This window comes from Orbicella faveolata, unplaced genomic scaffold (genome assembly GCF_042242905.1).
Source record: "Orbicella faveolata isolate gen_17 unplaced genomic scaffold, um_ofav_v1 contig_1, whole genome shotgun sequence".
Classification (NCBI taxonomy): Eukaryota; Metazoa; Cnidaria; class Anthozoa; order Scleractinia; family Merulinidae; genus Orbicella; species Orbicella faveolata.
Window position 1 is genome coordinate 31964455 of NW_028301536.1, and position 18046 is coordinate 31982500.

Here is an 18046-nt window from a genome sequence, read left to right on the forward strand (position 1 = left end):
ATGGAAGAAAATGTCATCAAAGAAATGAATTTTCACTGAAAATGTCTGCAGTGGGTAACTGTCTACATAGTAGCTATAGTTGTAACATTTTAAGAAAGTTAACCTTTTTAGCCGAGTTTATGTGCTTTAGCTACAACTGTAATTGAGCTCAAAACTTTGTAGCCAACGGCAATCTTGTTGATCAAGAAAGAAAATGATGTAATTCTCTGTAGCGCAGTATTTCTCAATCGTCAGACTCCCGATTGCTTAAAAAGCTATTTTTCCGCGAAGGTGCTTGTGCAAATAGTCAATAAGCGCATTATTTATCAAGGTCTATCGAAGGCGGTACTGTTTTCATGTCTAATGGCCTATCAGGCTGGTACTTATCTACAGTCTCCAGGTAAACAAACTTAAGAGCTGTGTACTTAAAGTGTATACGGCTCATACCTTGGTATTGGACCTAAATTTTCTGATAATGCAAGTTAGGAGCTTGATCAATTCGTGTCGTGTATTTCATGTGCGCATGCAGGACAGAAAAGATACTACTCGCTAGGTGATTAAAATTTAACAATTGTCATTGATAGGAAAAACATGGACGAGCCTCTTTATCGTGTGGATACCAAAGATTTTTTTCTCAGGATTCGGGTCGACCGGAGAACAACACGTTGCCCAACATAGAATCCCGGGCGGTGAAGCCTCGAGAAAAATCTCTTGGGTCACTATAAAGACTTGACAAAAAAAACGGAGAACGCGCATGAAAAGCCAGTAGCACCCACGACATAAGAGCCTTGGAGCATCGTCTCTCCATCTGGATTGACTGAATAACTTGCATAACTGGACATACATTTTTAAATGCCTTGGTGCTGTACTGAATATTTTTGAATTGATGCTCTATCAACTCCCCGTCCACTTCATCTCCATCATACCCTAAACCTGTTCCAATTTGCTATCACCTATTCCCACCTTAATAAAGAAAAATATAGTAAACTGCTTCAAAGACGATCAGGATCAGATAACCAAACCAATGAGCTGTAGTCTAGATATTCTACGAATGAATGTTGCGTAAGAAGCGTACAGGAGTAGTGTTTTAGGAAACATCGCATGAACTCTTCTTCTTTATTTACTTAAGACAAGTTGAGATGTATCAATAAGTGAAACTTCGTGCCTGTCCGTATGTTGAATAAAGTTTCCCTAAAAGCTAGTGCCAGGATGTAAACAAGACAAATTATAAAGGGACATAGAATAATTGTTAAATGGATCTTCATTTAAATAGCTGTCTACATAAATTATTTTACATTTTATGCGTTTAAATACCGAAAATGTTTTTAAAGATGTTTTATGTCTTACTCTAAAAAAATTGTAAAGTGCTTTTGCTTTTATTATTATTTTTTTGGCACTTCCTTTATGAGTCATTTAAAATTCGTAAAGCTGTACAAATAATAATGGAAGATATATCTAGAAAATAAAACGTAACTGAGATGAAAAAATGAGTTTTGAATTCGTGTTAAAACGTTTCCTAAGTGAAAGCGTACTGTTAACCCAGTTCAAGTGTTTCAACCTAAGTATATGGGCCTTTAGAAAACTTGAGGGTGGAGGGGGATGACAATCTTCAAACAGTTGTAATGGTTCACCTCTTTTATGTCTAAACAGTTTTCTGCGAACGTGCTGACAACTCTTCGTTCTGTTCACAGAATTAAACAAACTTACATAATGGCTTTTAAGTATATACAAACACGCTGAAAATACATGGTTATTACAAGTTGAGTGAGTGATGATGAGTAAACTATATAAACCAGCAATCTTCCTACTTCAAGGCATTTTCAGTTGAGGCTGAATCCAGAACTGAATCAAGATGAATATCGTGGTAATTTTGCTGCTATCTGCTTCGACGTACACCGCTGCAAATGGTTTGTACATTGCTGAGTTTGAGTCTCTGTATCCAGTTGCTATCTCCCTTCATTTTAGATTCACAATTTGGTATAAGAAATCTCTTCCATAGGTTGACTTAGTAGTCAAGGGATTAAATGTACTTTTGGAAAGGTTGATCTCTTTCGGCAATTACCGGCAATGTGCCTAAAAAAGGAAACATTTGTGAGGAAGCAGTGGTGGTACAGAGTAACGAAACTTCTGAGCTCAAGGCTTGGCTTTGACTAGTTTCAACCAAAATGTCCCTAAAATTTGTTTAGAATATTTTACCATTCTTAATTTAAATCACTTGTTGCTTATTAACAAATTATAATCGGTCCTCGGAAATAGACGCAGAAGGTCATCTTATAATTTGGCTTTGTAGTTCACTTAGAAAACAATCTTACTTGGAAGATTCTTAACAAATATATACGGTTGGATCATGTCAGTCGTTTTGAGTCTATTAAATTACTGCAGCAGCACTCCTGATGCAAAAGTTCCATCTGCAAATTGTAGTAAACACATTCCTAGTTGTTTAATGTGATTGTTATTTCTTTTTTCAGCAATTCCGTCACCTGTTCTTCCTCAGACTCCGGGTAAATCGAAAAAACCTTCTTTTAGCGAAACTTCCAAGATTTAAATTTCGAAAGCAATGGCCAAAGCTCAAAATAGTACCAATCAATGATAGAATAATAAAGATCAAGATGTTAAAATTATACTAAATCGGTTTGTTAGCGCAGGCTATATATTTAAAAAACGTATTCGTTAAGGCGAACTCACTTTCTCTTCTGTCACTAGGCGTAAACTGCGGTACCCGACCCTTTGGTTCTCGTATCGTGGGTGGTACCCAGGCCCAAAAAGACAGCTGGCCATGGCAGGCTCTACTGGCCGGGTCTGGAGGAGGATCACAGTTTTGTGGTGGATCTCTGATTCATGAGCGATGGGTGTTGACTGCTTCTCATTGCGTCGCAGGAACAAGTGCAAGCCGGATTGTTGTGAGGTTTGTGATTCTACTTAATTCATGATCAGTAGTTTGGCTTGATAGTTCGAGGACTGTTAAGCCAGAAGCGAGTCGCAGGGAAAGTATCACAGCATTTTATCCGTCGACATCGCTTCAGATTCTTTAAGACAGGGGCATGTCTGAGTTGTGCGAGGCGCGGTTAAGCGGTAAGCAATGGTTAATAGCTCTTTAACAATCAACTTAATTTCTATCAGACGAGACCAAATCCACACATCATTTGACGGCTGCTCGCCTTAAGAATTAGCTGATATCGAGGGTTCTGTTCTCAGGACTTGAGTTCATTCCAAACATCTTCATTACGTCATTGCACTATAAAAAGAGGAGACAAATTACAAATTACTCACACGAGAGCGGGGAGGGGATTTCCATATAAAAAGGACGGGATTGCTCGTCGGAAATTTTCAAGAGAACCCTTAAGAGGTACTAAGATCCTATTTTGTTGGCGTGGCTTGAAAAGTTTTTCACCCTTAAATAGAACCAATTCTGAAACAATACGTTGTCATATTTTTTTTTTGGCTCAATACCCTAAAAGGAAAAGCTGCCTTTGTGGAGCATTTGAGGCTGAACACCCTAACAGATACTAAAACGTCGTTTTTAACCCCTAGAGGGGACTACGAGCACCCTGCCCTTTTTATATGGGAGTCACCCCCAGGACGAGAGCAGGCCCCAAACTTACCAAAATGGCGAATCGCTAAGGTTTTAGAACTGCAAGCCATGCGCTTTGCCAGAAGACTTTTACGAGTACGCGCCAAGCGATCAAATGTCCTCGGGGGCGTCACATGAAAAACCTGTCCACTATACATACTCATGATTAGTATGAATCTACTAGCGTCGTATCATGAATGTCATTCTTTGATAGCTACCCGTTGTAAAGTCGCCCGACAACTCGCTCTAAGAAGGTTTATAGCTAACTGTGAATTTACACGATGTTTTTCTTCATGAATAATTCATCAGTTGTAGATTGGACAAGATTTCAGCAGGGTAATCTGAAGGTCCCCGGTTCGAATCCTGTTGTAGAACCTTTTTTATCCGAGATACTAAAGAATGCTCTATGTTTATATAGATGTTAAAAAATAAAAATGTTCAAGCAATAAAGGTAATGTAATTATACAAGAAAATAAGACGGTGTGGAAATTTGACTGAAATAATTCGTGGAAAGAAAAGAAAAACACTTCTCGAACGTGAAACCCTCGCATATGATTTTTGGCAAAGCTTCGGTTAAAAGCCGCCGTCAAAGTTATCATGAATCGAATTATACACCCACCTTTGTTGCACACCAAATACAGTCGAACCTCTGGTTGCGACAACCTCTTTCCAAAATAACAAACGTTCCCAAGTCAAATCACTATATTAGGAACCTCTCGTAAGCGACCGCGACCACTTTTAGAGCTAAAAGTTTGAAATTTTCTTTTGTTTTTAACATCCCGTAAGCGACCACTTGACAGATAATAGAGAGAAAATTGGATAGTAGGGTGTTGTATCATGATCGCATTCTTGGGTAGTACAAGAGACGGAAATGTCTCAATGGGAAATATCGGATCTTTTCGCGAATTTGACTTTTCACATTAAATAAAAAAAAAAAAATTAAAACATGGGGTCAGTCTCTGCAGTTACCATATGCTAATGAGGCAAAATTTTGACCCAATGTGGTCTAAGCTCTCGCAAGTGACCACCTCCCGTAAGGGACCTCCTAGGCTTGACATTTTGGGTGATGGCTTACGGGAGATTCGACTTGTCGCCTCTAATTTGGGAGCGCTTCTTCTACTCCAAATTACTTAAGATCAGTTCATCGCTTTGGCAGCCATTTTGTTCACAGTGGTCAGGAAAATATCGCCCCTCTCGCGAAATACCTTGATCAGCGGGATTACCACCCCCAAAAGGTCTACTACTCATCGACTGACTAACTATTGAACGACTAACTGACGACTGAGTGAGTTATTTCTTTCCCGGCTAACTGCAGTACCTCGCTCTAGCTAGGTTATAACTCGTTAAAAATATGTTGCTCCACTGCATTGCATCCGAAAGAAACCGTCTCGAGCCCTGCCGGGTGCACAAGTGTCGATTTTTCGAAATTCATTATCTTATTTATTGCTTTTCGGTAGGTTGGGTGCCTACAAAATAAACGACATTGGACAAGAAATAGAGGTTGAAAAGATCATAATGCATGAGGACTACCATACACCCGTGGGGTTAGCACACGACATAGCGCTCCTGAAATTGAAGACTCCAGCCCAACTCCGTTCAGGTGTGGGGCTCGTATGCCTCCCAGACTCGGGCAATGCCCTGGTACCAGACAAGAGGTGCTACATTACAGGCTGGGGAACATTATCATCAGGGGGATCCCAACCGTATTACCTTCAGGAAGCGTCAGTACCAATTGTTTCTGATGCCAAATGCAAGGCCTCCTACGGGTCAAACAGGATTCACGAGTCCATGATCTGCGCTGGCTTAGACGTCGGAGGGGTGGATGCCTGTCAGGGTGATAGTGGAGGTCCCATGGTCTGTGAGTTTGGTGGCAGGTGGTACCTGGAGGGAGCCACTAGCTGGGGGTACGGTTGCGCTGTACCAAATTATTATGGCGTCTATGCTAAGGTGCGCGACATGAAAAGCTGGGTCGAGGATAAGATGAACAGCAACTAAAGAAAAAGTAGATTAGTGACGCAGATGTGAAAGAGAAACAAATATAGACCTGCCAGGTAGACTAATAAAGACAACGAGAGCATTATTTCTGTGTCCAAGTGTTTTATTTTAATATAAGTATTTACATTAAGCTTTGAAAGACGAAAGAAGGGCAAAAGTGTGTGAAATACTTGTATGAACATCACAAAGAGTAATCGTTTTAGACTGTTTCCTCCTTTAATTAAACCTTGCCCTTTTCTGTGGGGAGTTTCCGGCCCTGAGTAGGTTAATGCGTGTCCGAATTGCAAACTCAAATAATTGGTGTTTGTGATTACTCAAGCCGGATCATCGGCTGTGTCACATTTATGCTTAGATGGAGGGATTCAGGGGACCCTCGTTCACATTCAAAAAAAAAAAAAACAACGCATAGATGAGTTTTTTTGTTTGGGTATGGGGGGCGTGGGTGGGTGGTGTAAAATGGATGATCCTATTGAATTCTTCAGAGAATGACTTCTTTTTTTGCATAAAGTATCTCGGAAGCTAAAATAGGAGGGTAAAGTCACCATTAACTCAGTTGAAGGCCTGAATGTGCTGTTTTGCTAACGGGCTTAGATTGTGCATTCATCCTGCATATTGGACTTCGCTTGTTGACGACAAACGTACGCATTAGAAAAATAATGCAATCAATTAGAGTATTTGTTTCTGTATTGTTGGCACTTAAGAGAAAAGTAGTCTTTAAAGAGAACGCTACTAAAGTCTTTATGTTTAGATTTTTGACCCTTTTAAGTATCGTAGCTGTGCAAATTTAAGTCCAGCTGTAGTCAGAACTGCGTCCTCCACAGATCGTGGAAAGCACTGAAAGCGCTTGAAACTTTCTTCTAAACTCAAGCGTAAACGGAATCGGCGTACAATTTTGGCCATGGAAATTAAAAAAGATCAAGCATTATATCGCGCTCAAAGTCCGGGTCTATTTTATTACAAATTTCTATGGATATGCTGAATTAAAGGTTATTCGTGTTACTGATATCTCAGCCGGTGAAATTCCAAAATATATATATAAAGCTTACGTTTTTGCTAGCAACGTATCGGAAATCATGTGTTTGCCGGTACAATAAACGATACGTTTTTGACTCGTCAGAGCGCGCGTAGTATCTCATCGTCATCATCATCATCATCATCATCATCATCATCATCATCATCATCATTACCATCATCATCATCGTCATCATCATCATCATCATCAACATCATCATCATTACCATAATTATCATCATCGTTTCATTTAGTAATGCAGGTTACAAAGTTGACAGCCAAAGGGGCTGATATGGGCCTACAATTAACTAATAAAGTATAATATAATAAATAGAATAATTAAAATTTACCCTATAGTATTGAAATATTGAATGTCCCTTTTGTATCAACTGGTCACATGACCAACTTCTCTTCGACATGAAAGCAATAAACCTATCGGGAATAAAGAGTGTACAGCACGTACTTTTAGGCTGGTATCTGAAAATGGGGAATCGTTAATGTTTGAAATTAGGAAGGATTCCGGCTTTCCGATATACGATTTCGTCTTTTCCTTCAAATCCTTGCACAGTAGAATTAATTTCAAATTTTTAGATCTCCACAAGACAGCTCTCGATCTGCCTTGTGGTTACTGGGCTGAAATTTTCTGTAATGTTTTTTTTTTTCTCCTCACATTTTATTTGAAGTTTCAGTGTCTTTGAAGTGATAAAAAGCGTTAAATCGACATGAAATCATACTGTCATAAGGCACTGATTTGGAGATTGATACTCGGTCTAGTTAACGCAAATTTTCTGTACACAAGGCCTCTTACTAATTCTGTGAGCCTGGAAGGTGCAGTAAGATTCAGTCAAAATTCCGTCTCACTTCTACATTTTTTTTTTTTTTTGAGTAGCGTTCAAATCTTGCTTGAAACCGACATATCGCAGTTTGATATTTTTGCCTGTCAACAATGACCTAGCAAATCTTTTGAAAATAGAATTTAAACTGTTGGCTTTTGTATGCGTTTCGCCTATTGCTGCACTCATGTGGTGTTACAATTTTGCCCAAGCTAGAGGCAGTGGAACAGTAACCTGCGGTGTTAAAGGGTGGGTTTCACGGCTCGGCGCGTGTGCAAACTACTACGTTAATGATTTAATTCCATTATTTATAAAACAATCAGAGGCGTGCTGATAACTCTTGCGGGAAATTTGCCTTTGCAAATTTATCGGTCAGTGGCGAAAACGTGGCGATATAGGTGTGCTTCTCATTAGCATTCCTTTAGTAGGTTCCGAGTCCGTGCATTATATACATTTTCGTTTTCTTCTCAACCACCATGTATTTCGGTCATCACAGACTATAATTTCGTGAAAGCAGAATGATAGCCTTTGTAGCTTTGTACAGCCATACGGCTACACAAAGGCTAGCAGAATGTCTGATGCCCAAAATTGACGGAAGATGTCAACAGAGTCATTATTGGCCAGGCCCCAATTGTTCGAAGGCTGGATAACGCTATCCACCGGATAAATCGCTATCCAGCGGATAAGTGGTAACAAAACAAACCACGCTATACAGGCTGTACATACAAACCACGCTGGATCGTGATTTCTGCAGTGGATAGCGTTATCCATCTTTCGAACAACCCAGGCCAGGTTGTTTAAAGGGCGGATGCTATCAACCGGATAAATTACCATAGGGAACTGAGACATTTGTTTACAAACACTGTTTTTGTTATTTAAATGTTCAAAACGTTAAACGAAAGAATTCTTTGTTTCACCAGCCAATAACTTTCTGGTCGGCATATTAATAACAATATAGGTGACATTCGGCTGATATCTTTGCTATCCAGCGGATAGCGTGGATATGGATATGGCCACCGTATCGCCCAAAAGGTCCATTGGGTAGACTACACCATAGCTTGCACATGCGCCGAACCGAGAAACTATCCCTTTAAATTCCATCATGTGCTCAGTAGTATCAATCAAGGGAGGGAGCATTCAAGGAAGGGAGCGGAGAATGAGACCCTCCCACGCAGACGTCCTTAGGCTTGTCACGCGTGACAAGCCTAAGAACGTCTGCGTGGGGCGCTACGGAGAATGCGAAAGAAACTATATCCCGTATACGTCAGAGGGCGTAAACAATGGGCTAATTGATATTTGCTGAAAAGGTTTGAGCTTCACGGAACAAATAATGTTGCCAGGAGTGTATTCCATACAAATATACCATCGAATACCGTTGTACGCCAACTAAACTATTTCAAAATCTCAAAGATAAACAAAGATTTCAAAAATTGAGGCGTTGTGTGAATTCGAAGATATTTGAAGACTGCACAATAATCTCTATTTCACTTTTTTATGCAAGGATAATATTCTTGGACACTATACCCTGTTCCTGAAAGTTCACACTCCAATCCAAAATCTTCGCTTTCGTAAAACTGTTCATCCCTGATGTATATGGGCAAATATCCAAATAGATATATTTTTTGCTGCAAATTGGATATAATTTGGCGCCAGATATCTTAATAGAAGATGAGCGAACTAGTCTAATTAATGCTATATAAGCCCCAGAGGCCTTCTTTATTTTTCACGTGATACAATAGAGCCGGTAGACTTCTTAAAAAGATGCTGAAGTTCCAAACATGACAGGTACTTCTATTATGTTTTTGTAACAGGACAATTAAAATCATCAACACTCTTGCTTTACAATAAAATTTTTAATTTTTAGTTAATTAATTTAGTTACCTAGTTACTTAAATGGATCAACAGCGATCTTTGTCATAAATAGCCTCCCTTGAGAGTCTCTTTTTACATTTTACATCTTAACACATCTGCTATACATACCTATCAAACTAACAGGTTTTTTTAGCCTTAAAAAAGTAACTTTGAAAGAATTAAAATATTTACACCTAATTCGAGAAGCTGCTAACAAAATTATACCTTGAACTAACAATTGCTTTGCAATGCTTCTCCGGCAATACCTTAACCGTTTCTTTATATTAATCCTTAGAAACGCAAATATTCTTTATGAAAAATAATCAAATTAAAAAGATTACAGTTCTCACTAATTTTTAACTTTCAGTCTCATAAATAATGTTTGCTCAAGGCGTTAAACGTTTGTGTGTCTCTGGTCTGGATCAACTAACTTTTCTATCTCCTCAAGAGGAACACAACACGACTCCGATTTATCGTATGATCCACAGTGTCCATTCTGGACAAGATGGTCTTCGTTGTCTCGTCCTCGATAGTTTTTCATGTGGTGTTCCATCTGGTAGGCAGCAAATGGGTAGAGGATCATCACTGCAAAGAAATCTTCTATCATGTTTCCGTGGATGTCGTATCTCTCTCGTATCGAGATGCGTATCCCCGCACCATAGGCGAAGAATCCAAACAGCACCGTCCATCCGACGTAACATATCCCGGAAGCGATGTCAAAGGATTCCAAAGCCAGAAGTGCGATCCAAGTGTAGAACGGTATCGCAAGGATCAGCATCTTCGTCCACTTTCTACCTTTCGGCCTTTCCATTTCCGCAGCTGCAACTGACATGGAGTACCAGGGTGCAAAGATGTTCAGGAAAACTTTGATCACGCTCTCGGTAGTTGGAGTACTGAGAACATCCAAAAGGCCAGTGGTGAACTGTGGACCATTGGGATCAAGGTCTCCAGCTTCTACCTTTACCGCCCTCCACAACGCCACGCACATGAAACAGAGCAGGATGGTGTAGGGAACCCCAGACGCAATGGAAACTGTTTGCAGGGCATTAAGTGCTTTATCACCTCCAACATAAAGAAGAGCAGTTGCTGTTGCACCTTCAGTCAGAGCCCAGAAGATACGCTGGAGGACGGGAGGTTTGGGGTCGCCATTGGCCGAAAGACAGTCTATCACAAGGGAACCACTGTCAGAACTGGTGACAAAGTAAAGGACGATTCCGATCAGGGAAAGGATTGAAAGGAAAGTTCCTATGTCTCCATATTGTTGCATCACGTCGAACCACATATCGTTCTTGCCACGACAGGATAAACGAAACAAACCATTAAGAGACTCGGTTGCAGTTTTTCCGCCGATCGGTGAAGTGCAAGTTATGTTTGCAAGTACTGCATTTCGTTCCATCTTTAGGCCTGCGCCTCCGAAGACACTGAACCAGAAGATTGAAAAAGCGACCGGTGCCGTGAGTGTGGCGTTGATGAACTGTCTGATGGTTCTGCCTCTAGATATCTTGGCAATGAACATGCCGACGAAAGGCGACCAGGCGATCCACCAGCCCCAGTAAAATATGGTCCAACCATCCATCCATTGCGCGGCCTCCTTTCCGTCCGGGGCATTTCCTAGCTGAGCAAAAGCGTCCGTGTGGAAGCCAAGCTGAATTATTGTCTGCATGTAATAACCGGTGCTCTGGACAAGCAAGTTCAGCGTGAACCAGGGTTCATCAAGGAAGAACACCAGCATCATGACAAATACGCCCAAGATGAAACAGATTTCGCTCAACCGTCGGATGCCCATCTTCAGTCCGCTGATAACGGAGGCTGTAGCGCAGGCCGTGACGCACCAGATGATGATGATCTGGTTTAAGGTGCTGACCTCAATGGAGCTTCTTAAGCGGTGAACACCAGCGTTTAGTTGCATTACGCCCAGTCCTAAGCTCGTGCAAACGCCAAACATGGTGCACACAACGGAAAGGATGTCGATAGCATCTCCCATCCATCCATAAATCTTGTCGCCGATGAGGGGATACATACAGGAGCGCATTGTCATGGGAAGTCCTTGCCTGTAACCTACAAAGGCCAACAGAAGACCCACCACAACATACACGATCCATCCGTGAATACCCCAGTGAAACAAAGTTAGGTTCATGGAGTCCTGGGCCCGTTGATTGTCATTGTACCTGTAGACAGGAGAGTATGCGCAAGAGTTGAGTACCAGGAAATTTCTTTTAATTAACACTTTCATACGTCTATTGTCGATCCCACTTGAATGACGCTAATGAAACATTCACTGATGATTATCCGGTAACTCACGAAATAATGTCATTCATTCATTCATTCATTCATTCATTCATTCATTCATTCATTCATTCATTCATTCATTCTTTCATTCATTCATTCATTCATTCATTCATTCATTCATTCATTCACTCCTTTTTCATTCATTCATTCATTCATTCATTCATTTATTCTTCCATTCTTTCTTTCTTTCTTTAAAGACATAAAATAATGCCGCCACTGACATTCATAAAGCAATGTACTCTACGTGAATAAACTCAACTTACCTGTCATAATAACGGTTTCCATAATGACCAGGCGCGTAATGCCAGACCGGTTCAGCTGCAAAATACAAGAGACACACCTGGTTAGTAAAATAAAGCAAACATTAAATATTGGGAATTTTCACAAAACAATATCTACCTTAGATTGACTATGCTTTAAAAAATTGGTATCGAGCCGTTATCCGCACTCTGATCAATGATTGAAAAGAGTTGTATTTATATCACTACCCACACCGCGTAGACTGCGACCATACCGCTGTATACAGCCTCTGTTTCAAAACGAGTTCCACGGAAAACTTTTCACGTGGAAATGTTAATTTGCATGAAAATTAACCCGCGGGTGAAACACGTTTTCGCACGAACACTTGTTTTGGTAACGACGCAAACTTGTGCAGGAAAATTGTCCTTTTTCTCGCTTAAATTTCGCGATTTTTGAGTAATTTTTAAATCTTCTAAATGGTATCTAGAAGATATGAAAGGAGAATTGAAATGTTGCGCTTGAGTGTCAGAGTAGGCGCCATTAATGTGTAAATCTAAATTCTCTTGGTAAATATTGTAAGAGAGTAAATGAAATATCACTCAGTTGTGCGATGGAACGCCTGATATCCTGAAGACTGTTTCATTAAAAATATTAAAAGCGTCGCCGGAGGGAAAGTGAATAAGTGGTATTCGAACATTTTTGAAATATTGAAAGTGATTTTCAGTAGATGATGAATACTAATTCTTTTCGAATATTAGATAAATGAATGCTATTTCACACAAGCGCGCAAAAATGCAGTTACCGTGAGAGGTATTATGCAGAGTTCAGAAAAGTGGGCTTTCATACAAGGTGACAGAATAAGTAAATATTTAATCCCAATTTTCTAAAACTCTTTTGTATCGACTGAACTTTAGGCTTATTTTCTCCTCGTTGCCTGGCGACATGTTTCTTATCTGCTTGCGCGATCACATATCTGGCAATTACGAGCTAGAAAGTGATATTGACCGTTTGACCGTAATCAAGTTGATTACAAATTCTGGGAATTTTTTAAGCCACCATTGGCCTCTCCCAAATTGTTCTGTTTTTTTTTTTGTTTTTTGTTTTGTTTTCATTTGAAAGTAAAATTAGCACTCAATCTTGAATATTGAGGACTTTGCACTTTGATATTACTGCGAAGTCAGTCGAAAGTGAAACACACGTGGCAACGACTGAAAGCACAGGTCTTTCAAGCTCCTTGCTTGATCACCCCTACAGCGTGATAGCAAAAAAATACATGTACGAGAGTTTGTATGGGAATGTTGTAAGGGAATGTAAGATCGTTCGTCCGGCTCAAATTACTTGTCAACCCAGTGCTCGAAGGGATTGTATTTAGCCAAACGATGAAATGTAAGGATATGTTTAGAAAAAATTATAAATATGACTATAACTCGCTGAAGTATTCCGAAAACGGCATAACGTTCCAAAGCAACGCAACCAATACCCTAAGGAAGGAAGGGTTTTCCCTTCCGTTATTCTAGGGGTTATTCTAGGCGCATTTCCATAGAAGCTTTTTTACATGAGTTTTAACGCTGTTTGGCAACGTCGTGTACCCACTGTCACGCGATCAGCTTGGGAAGCCTGTGGCGAAACAAAACTAAAGTTCCCTTGCACCTGACAGTTGGTCTGGTTTCTGACTCTGTGATCAAGCGAGGCCATCCGCTTGGTAACAAGTTCGACGGCCTAATTATTTATTATTTATACTATATCACATGGTTCCCACGAGGACTCTGCGCTCGTTTAAAATTTTACACCACTCATGAACCACTGAAGAAATGCTATGCTGTCGGCGTTTTTGTCGTGCAGGAGGGGAAATTCAAAACTGAAATTTCAAGAAGTACTTCTTTTCAACAATGCATTCAATATGATGTGATCAAAGTCCACTTTGAGAGGCGAAATTCTCTCTTTGGCGAATTCGTCTTTTGATAAGAATTCGACAGTTAAGCAATTTATGAAAGTGCAAGATGCTGTTCTGAAGGTAACATTAAAACTTATTTTAGTATTTTGCCTAATTCCATTATATTTTAATCCCCACAGAAAATGAAATAAGTATTTCCACGTGGTTGATAGTAAGATCACTGAACGCTTTTTTATTCAGCTGTATATTTGCATAAAAAGCGCGGTTTCCATTGACGTCTATTCACAATAAATATCATGAATGGTGCAAATATGACGCTTGAGGGGCGGGCAGTTATGCGTGACGCCAGTCATAGTAATTTCACTTTAGCATGTGGGAGGTTAAGTATCACCGGGAGAAAGTACTTTTACTTGCTAGTAGTTTTACTGGGCATGTGTCTAGCAAAAAACGAAATTTTATATAAAAAAATATCTATAAATCTTCAAAAAAAGTCAAAAACATTATTTAACTTGTTGAATACTTTTTATATTCACAACGTTTTTTCAAAAATATTGGTGAGAATTTTTTTCGGCCGTTCTCGCGTTTAGTGGCGAGGAAATTATAGTATGTAATTATTCACCCACCGGTTTCGCCCGATTTGATTTTGGCTGCTAAAATACTAGAGGACTTATTTTCTGTCTGAATGGATAGGAATGACTGTATAGTTCAACATACCAACTCCGAAGTAGAATAGGCCGATCCCTATGCCAGCGGCAAACAGCATGGTGAAGTACGACGCGTCTTTGAATTCAGGTTTTTCATCCGGTTTTCCCAGTTTCATGTTGCCGTATTTGGAGAAGTACAGGACGATAATAAACACGGCCCAGGCGTCTTGGGTGCCGATGTACATCCAGGTAAAGGTTTGGGTGATCCAGGTTTTCCACTCTCCCATTTTTTTATTCGCTGCTTCTGGCTCGGTCATACACCACACGACAAAGCCCCAGATAATCAAAGCTGAGACGAAGGACACAACTGGATTTAGACGAATGTTGATTCCAAGATTGGAACTTCCCATTTTGCACCATTTCCAGTTAACGCGAAACCAGCGACATCTATTAGCCGCATCCTCTTGTTCACTGCCAGCACTGCTCGTATCCATTTTTAGTTCGCCGGTTCGTTTTCGACAGTAACGTGTCTTTGATATAACTACCGGTCCTCGCTTCTTTTAGCGCGCTTTTATGCAGGTAATTTATTAATATATTCGAAACTGATATAGACATGACAGGTGGCTCGCTTCGGCGCAGGTGACCACCACGGCTTTGGCAGAGCAGGAATCGGCCGAAATCCGTTGTTGTCTTGTTTGTATGTAATTTTACTTTCGAGGAGTAAGATCAGACCGGAAGACCATTTTCGCCCGTACTATTACTGGAAGCTTTTACGGTGAATTTTTTACCAGCAAAATTATTTTCTGTTCACACCATACACCATGTTTTTAGAGTTAGAAGGATTAAAATCTATTTGCTTCAAACGTAGAAAAGAGAAATTAAACAGAGGGTTAACCCTAACAGCGAAAATTTCAATGCAAAGTCAGGCGTTTATTTCATGGGGTAAATAATTTCACTTGATCACAGGAAACGTTTTCAATTTGAACTGATTCCACCGACCTTCGGTTGAACTGTTTCTCGTGCTATGACATGTTTACTTTAGTATTACAATTATCTACGACGACAGTCTCGTGAGCTTAAAGCTCTCAGTATTATGCTAACTTTTTATTCATTTTTATATTTCTAATTTTCTCGGCATTTCTCGCCTCTGGCAATGTCTCGGCGTACTGATCCACTCTTCCGATTTCAATTGTAGGCCAAGCCGTTCGGAAATTTGTGATGATCAATTTTACTGTGTAAACAATAAATAACATACTCTTTCATGCACTGATGCGTGGGCGGCTTGCCTTGATTTGCATTTCATGACTGTAACGAACAAAGGCGGGAAATTTATTAACGCCGATCGCTTCCAATGATGTGCTACAATCGCTGAGATCGCTGCAAAAAAAATTCCAGCGGTCGTTGTGATCATACAGCGATATTTGTGGCGACGATCGCTATTAAGATACATAGTAACATACTAATTCAGTCAGTCTAGCCAACGATCGTAGCGGTCATATTGAAAGAACTCTCCGGAGGCTGTATGTGGAGCGTCTTTCTTTGACCCAGGTCTTCACGCGTATTTTTATTCTGTAATGATAATGGCGATCGTATGAAAACTTGTAGCGATAAGGATCGTTCAACGTTTTTCTGGAGCGACCGTGGGTCGTAGCGATTGTGAAAACCAGCCTTTATCAGATCAAATGTTATGTCAGCATTTTCATTGCTGCGGTCGAAATAGTTTCCACAAGTATGGAACATGATAATCAATGAATTCGATTAAATATGAAGTAAAATTCGCAGTTCAATCAAGGATTATCGCGCGGACCAAATAAACTAGGTCAAGTTGAACCAGTGACGTTAGTGACTGTATTGACATCTTCCCACGTATGAATTGTTAATGCTTTGAGTGAAGTGCAGCTGGATGTGGGCGAAAGCTGAACGATCGAGTTTCAGATGTTAAATTAAGTTCATTGATTTCGTCCGTATAAGAGTTCATTTTTATAGTTGAACGATGCCCAAGACAGTTGTGAGAACTCATAGCGTTCACGTTAGTGTAACGCAATCCTAATCCAGTTTGTCTCGAGAATTTTTCTTTTGTTATTTAACTGTACAGAAAGTTAAACAAAAGACCTCTTTGTTTCACCAGCCAAAAGATGTTTGGTTGGTATTTCAATAACAATAGATGAAATCATTGATATCTTTGCTACACATTAGACGTTGGTAAACTCGTCACGGTCAAACTTAGCTAAACACGTGACGTGTTTCCACGATGGCCCAGTCACGAGCCCGTGACGTATACTTACGTGACGATCAGTATCTGTAAAAGTACAGCCATGTTTGTGTTTATGTATAGACCAGCAACGTTCACATGGATTTCTGATGACATGTGTGTCTCATTTATCCGTGACTCTACGTAGTTAGATCTGTGAGGAGTTATAGCTACAGCTATCGCCAACTGTGTGACAGTTTATAGATCTGATGGGATGGTTTATGGTCAAAACTGCGAACACTGGAAACAAACACGAGACTTCAGTTCGTAAGCAGTGCAGTATTTTTAATGCCCATTTAAGACTAAAAAGATCTTTTCGAAAGCTGTTGGCTGAAGGAAGACAGCGAATATAATTGCTTTCGATACATAAATTTGTAGAAACACGATTAAGTCCGATCAGCTGCCGGCTCTGCACGTCTCCACACGTCTCTACAGCTTGCGGCTGAGCTAGCGCGGTGGGCTTATTTGTATTTAGGCTATCGAGTTGACCTGACAATATTACCCCGCGTACCTGTTGAAGTAAAAGAGTTCTTCGTAAATATTAAGGTGGTTAGACTTTGTTCTGACTACAACTGCATTATTTTTCTCGCAATATGCAAATTTGCTTTGTTTTCAACTGAGAATGATTGAACTCCATCATGCGGTCGGTTTACACGAGAATAATAAGGGCAGCTTAATTTTGGCAGACTTAATTGTTTCTCTTTGTTCTCGGAAGTAAGCTACTCAAAAGAAAGAAAGCACTCATGTGTAAACAACACCTTTTTCACATTTTGTGTAGGTACTTGTACTTTTCTTAGGTTGTGTTCGGGGAAAATCGACGATCCCAAAACGGATTTCGCGTTTCTTTACTAAACAGGATCACTCGGATCATGGTGCATCAAAGGAACTAGCCCAGGTAGCTGGCGGGATTGCTTTTATATCTTTTAGCAGTCAAACGCGAGTGGCGAAGCCGCGAGAGGATTGTACGGTGGCCCACTGGTGCCACCGCTGCACACTGTAAAACAAACACGTTCCTGATTAAAACCTTGCTTTCTCTGTGCAATTGTTCTCGTTTTCCATACAAATATAAGCCTGTTGCTTAGAAATTGACTTCCTCCGTGGAAATATACCTCCTCCGTACAAATCAGCCTCCTCCGTAGAAATCAGCCTCCTCTGTAGAAATCAGCCTCCTCCGTAGATATTAGCCTCCTCTGTAGAAATGAACCTCCTCCGTAGAAATCATCTTCCTCCGTAGAAATGAGCCTTCTCCGTAGAAATCAGCTTCCTCCGTAGAAATCAAAGTACTGGTACCTAGGGCCCAGGCTTTTCTCTCATATAGCCGTCCGCCATATGTGACAATGGCGAATTTTTGCAGCTCATGCGGCGAAAATCTTGGCCAGTATGCCATGCCTAATTATTGCCCCAAATGTGGCACGAAAGTGCACGCAGGTTAGTGATCGTTTCTTTTTTTGCTGTGTTTGATAATGTGTTTTAATATTTTATAAAAAA

The 18046-nt window shown here is 40.3% G+C and overlaps 3 protein-coding genes and 1 long non-coding RNA gene across 4 annotated transcripts in view; 2 read left to right on the forward strand and 2 right to left on the reverse strand.

Moving 5' to 3' along the window:
* Nucleotides 1-1790: 1790 nt before the first annotated feature.
* On the forward strand, nt 1791-5630 carry LOC149118781 (CUB and peptidase domain-containing protein 1-like). Its single transcript, XM_089272578.1, has 3 exons — nt 1791-1886; nt 2683-2884; nt 5008-5630. The coding sequence occupies exons 1-3, from the start codon at nt 1832-1834 to the stop codon at nt 5543-5545; spliced, it is 795 nt and encodes a 264-aa protein (XP_089128704.1). The 5' UTR covers nt 1791-1831; the 3' UTR covers nt 5546-5630.
* A 3445-nt stretch (nt 5631-9075) lies between these two features.
* LOC110047198 (uncharacterized) lies at nt 9076-14903 on the reverse strand. Its single transcript, XM_020752948.2, has 3 exons — nt 14378-14903; nt 11793-11847; nt 9076-11408 (listed from the first exon to the last, which is right to left on the reverse strand). The coding sequence occupies exons 1-3, from the start codon at nt 14799-14801 to the stop codon at nt 9635-9637; spliced, it is 2253 nt and encodes a 750-aa protein (XP_020608607.1). The 5' UTR covers nt 14802-14903; the 3' UTR covers nt 9076-9634.
* Nucleotides 14904-16826: 1923 nt separating this feature from the next.
* Nucleotides 16827-17711, reverse strand: LOC149118782 (uncharacterized). The gene is made up of 2 exons (XR_016201776.1): nt 17668-17711; nt 16827-17069 (listed from the first exon to the last, which is right to left on the reverse strand). It is a non-coding gene; the product is annotated as an uncharacterized LOC149118782 (long non-coding RNA).
* Nucleotides 17712-17876: 165 nt separating this feature from the next.
* The window catches only part of LOC149118783 (uncharacterized), a 3865-nt gene continuing 3695 nt past the window's right edge, over nt 17877-18046 (forward strand). Inside the window, exon 1 of the mRNA XM_089272601.1 lies at nt 17877-17986. Within this exon, the coding sequence (XP_089128727.1) occupies nt 17896-17986 (91 nt within the window). The 5' untranslated portion in view covers nt 17877-17895. The remainder of the gene's footprint in view (nt 17987-18046) is intronic.